Source organism: Buceros rhinoceros, unplaced genomic scaffold (assembly GCF_000710305.1).
Source record: "Buceros rhinoceros silvestris isolate BGI_N320 unplaced genomic scaffold, ASM71030v1 scaffold22958, whole genome shotgun sequence".
Lineage (NCBI taxonomy): Eukaryota > Metazoa > Chordata > Aves > Bucerotiformes > Bucerotidae > Buceros > Buceros rhinoceros.
The window spans coordinates 41912-46197 of NW_010426895.1; the positions used below are offsets into that span (position 1 = coordinate 41912).

General features: G+C 42.3%; 1 protein-coding gene across 1 annotated transcript in view; it reads right to left on the reverse strand.

Moving 5' to 3' along the window:
• HIPK2 (homeodomain interacting protein kinase 2) overlaps positions 1 to 4286 on the reverse strand; it is a 34775-nt gene that overhangs the window by 26091 nt on the left and 4398 nt on the right. The window contains exons 4-5 of the mRNA XM_010141688.1: positions 4064 to 4248; positions 140 to 302 (exon numbers count right to left, since the gene is read on the reverse strand). Of these exons, the coding sequence (XP_010139990.1) occupies positions 140 to 302; positions 4064 to 4248 (348 nt within the window). The remainder of the gene's footprint in view (positions 1 to 139; positions 303 to 4063; positions 4249 to 4286) is intronic.

Genomic DNA, 4286 nt, shown 5'->3' on the forward strand with positions numbered 1-4286 from the left:
GAAGAGCGGAGGAAGGGGGGTAAAAAAGTACCACTGTTTTGCAGGTATGTTAAATGGGATGCTACTTTGCTTTTCATCTTCTAGACCTTACTGATGTGCATGTTTTGAGCACTGGCTTGCTTCTGATTGATGCCCTTACCTGGTTGTGGACTGTGTTCAGCTGGTTGTTAAAAGTCATGGTCAAGTTGGTCGATGTACTTGGGGCTACATGGGTGATGAATGGCGTCTTGCTCTGGTTCACTGTGTCATACATAGTCACCCGCCGCTTGCAAATCTCCATGTTCTGGAAGCAGGACTTGACGCTGTGTAAGAAAATGGGGGACAAGGCAGAGGCAGAAAATCAACCAACTGATCAGCACAGATAACACTGCATCACAGTGCCCCTGCATTAGGTCTCTATGGCAAGCTTGGCACTTCCGAGGCTTTTAAAAGCTCTTTGCTGTTTTATGCAGCCGCTCTTAACCAGTAAGAGTCAGATTAACCCTGTACTGAAGACGGCCAAATGGTTGTCAGGATGTGAGTGGCTGCTCTGGGTGGGGCTCCTAGACACCCACACGGATCTGAGCACTGCAATGCAAGTCACAAAAAGCAAATTGGTTGTTCTTTAGGTATCAGGACGAAAAATACAAAATGGCTATTTTAAAAGACTGAAAGAGCCTGAGAGCAAGACAGCAAGTTAGATACTGGGGTTTTTTCTGATGATTGAGCCTCAGAGGAAAAGACAACTCGTGCTTCCTGCCTTAAAGGCTTAAAGGTAGTTTCACAAGTCTTTTGCAAGAAAGAATTTTAATGTTCTTGGTCACTGAGACCCCCGAAAACTTGTGTTTGTTCCTTTTAAACACTGAGAGCTGAGTCCAGCCAAGCGGTTAAAACACTGACCCTGTCTGGCCAAACACCTCCGCAGATGCTTATCTGAAAGCACATGAGCTGTCCTTCTGCAGTCAGTGGGACGATTCATATCACAAAAGGTTATGCCAAATCAGAATCATCAAATAGGGTTCTGAGGTTATCTCAGACTGAAAATTGAATCTCAGGAGGGAAAGATTACAGCTTCTTCCTCTAAACAGACCTTCCTTTAAATGTTATTGATACAGCAATCGAAATTTGGGAAGTATAGTATTTTGTATCCCCAGTAAAGGAGATGAAATACTCTCTGCACTGCTAGAGCACTCTATGTGCCTGGTACATGAAACTGCTAGTATTTCATTTTTATAATTGCGATACCAAAGCATATAGAGGTTTAAGAGATAACAACATAGCAATCTTGCTCAAAACTGTATTTTTATCAAAACTTTATTTTTCCAAGATCTAGAAACCACTACAGGTTTTCCACAATTCTTCCATAGTAATTGTTTTTACAAATGTAACCGCAGAGTCTGAAACACAACCCAAAAAAGTATAGAGGCATTTATTTTATTTCCATTATCCCAACCCAGAAAAATAGAAAATCCAAGCAGTGAAAATCATCTGTAGCTGTAAAAAGTCAGCTGTATGCATAATTTCTTTTGTAACAATCTAAGCTGTTAGAAGTAGGGGAGGTAAACACATCCTCACATCATTTTTAAGAAACAAAATGTCCCTTCAAAAGGAACGAGCTCATATGATGCTTAGGGTTGGTCAGGAAGAGGACCTAGATCTCGTTATCCCTGACTTGTCTCTTACTCACATGGTCATCTTTCTCTTCCTACAGGTAATATCTTGATAACTGGATCTGTGCCATAAAGACCTGCAGACAAGACAGGCTCAGGACACTGTGCATAGCTGTGCATTATGTCCATTCATTTAAAGAACTATAAAATACCTGTAAGTGGCAGAACATTCAGAAAAATCAAACACTTACCAAGTAAATACAGAAGGGCTATTGGATTGCATTTTTCTAGTCAAGTACTAATATAATTCGCCCGCCAAAAAGCAGAAAGCACTGGAAAGGGTAGATATTCTGTACACGGTAAACTGCGTGTGTTACCAAATGGTTTTATATAACAGAGTCTAATCTCTACTAACATAATACTGTGTTCCCTGTCTTGTCTTTAAAAAAAGTGAAAATAAAAGAAGTCAGGGGCAGGGCAAAATGGACGGAAAGACTGAGGATTACCCAACAATTTAAGAGACAAGCAATTAAAGACATGAAATGGGGAGCTAAATTTGCTTTGCCTGGAAGTAAGCAGAACAGCCCCTCTCGGGCTGTTCCAACTTGCAGCCTCTCTGAAGCATGCCACAGCAGAGATTCCTTCCAGAAGCTAGATTTTCCATATACTCTCACTTGCTCTGCTGCCTGATTTTCTTTCAAGAGAGATTACAACTCCCTCTACCTCTCGAGGCTTTGAAGCTTCTATTCTCAAAACCACAGGCAATCACAGACTTCCATCAACTTGCCATGCCGGTTAAAGAGCTTATTGCTCTCTTTACCAATCACCGCTTCCAACATGGAGGGACTGCGTGGGGTTACAGACCTGGCTGGCACAGCATTTAGTATTCAAAGATCTGATGCTGAATTTTTTATTCAGTAAAATTCTCCCTCCCATTGGCCTCGGTGATATTTTCAACGTTTCTGGGGTTTTGCCTGACTAGCCACAAGTGAGCACTTCGAAAATGAAGATTGATTATGGTCTGTTGCATTAGCAAACAGATTTCTGATGGCAACGCATTATACTACAAATCTCTCCTATCTTACACAATCAGTTGTTGCACCCTAACAAGGACTGCTGCAAATTAAAAGACTTCAGTATATCAAGTTAGAAAAGTTAGTCACTGTTAGAAAAGACTGTCTTTTAAGTTTATGGAAGTTTTTTATGGAACTTACTTTCTCCTTCTGTTTAGCACGACAACCTCCCATCTTGTTTTCATTACATTTATCACTTACTATTTACTTGTAGATAACAATGCTCAAAGTCTGCAATGTCTGTGCAGGGTAAGTCTGGGTCTGCACAGACTGTGCACCCACCACCTTTTGGTAAGCAGCTACTCTTATCTTGTGATAAATGTAACAAAAAGGCAGCTACAGCTCCTTCACAGAGGGAAAACTACCTTAAATGAACTGTAAATACCACTGGTAGGAGCACACATATGGGCAGGAGAGGTTACACAGCGACCTGTTGTTCTGCAGCACCCACACAAACATACTCCATGGCTTTTTAAGCAGTCCCCTTTATTTTCGTACCTGAGCACCTCGCAGCTTTTAAACACCCATGTACATGGCACCCAATGAAGTACGGTGCTGTGTTGGTAACTCTGTTCTCCCAAGGGGAAGGGACAGCCTGCAAAAGCACCTTGAACTGCAAAGTGCTGCAGAGCAGGATGTTCAGAACTAGGTGTCCTGAAGGCTTCGGAAAACTCCCACTACATGTCTGCCTGCCCTTGCACCTGAGAAGCCTGGCTCTACGTGAACTGCCCAGGGGCCAAGAGCATTGTGCTGGGCGCTGCATTTCAGGCTGCTGCACTCTGTGACGCAGTCTTAGAAGAAGGGGGAGTCAGGCTTGAAGGCATAACACTTCATCTCCATTGGGCAGTGGAGCCCATCTCCATTCCACTGAGGTCAGAGCGTGGCGTATAAGGTTACATAGGCGGGCAACAACAAAGCCAAAAACTGAACTCCTTGTCCTCTTGCCTGTGCCTGCTGCAGAAAAAGCTCTTCTCTTAAAAAGCAAACAGCCCCAAATTGACCCCTGCAAGATGGGAAGGCTCTGGGAAGAAGGGTAGGCTCCCCACTGCAGATAAGGTTGATTACTGCAGTAACAATCAGGACTATATTACTATGAGATATACTGATACTTTCAGCACTAATTGCATAATTTCTTCCGCATTTTAATGCAAACATACATAATTATTGAATATTTACATAATGAATGTAGCATACTCTGCAGTGTTTTAAATGCCAAGTACCTACAACACAATTCTTGCAATCTTAAGAGTTGGCAATCCTCTTTTTTTTTAATCAGAAAAAGATTAAAACTTCAGGCTTAAGCATCTTAATAATGCCCCTCAGAAACATTTGGTCTCCACCACAACCAGCTCTCTTTTTCACCCCTCAGTTCAAAACCCAAAGGGAACAAACACCACATACTGTGTGCTATGAGGGAAATCGAGCAAGTGCGTCATGGTGACAAAAGGGTGGTTCAGAGTTTCAATGGGTGTTATTCTCTTATCTGCATCAATCGTCAACATCTTCTTTAACAGATCTATAAACTCCCGCCGGTCTGCCTTTTCCACCAACATATCACTTCCTTCCAAGTCTGTTGTCATGTTCACCTAGAGGAGAAAGGACAAGGGTGAGTGTTAAAGGGAAA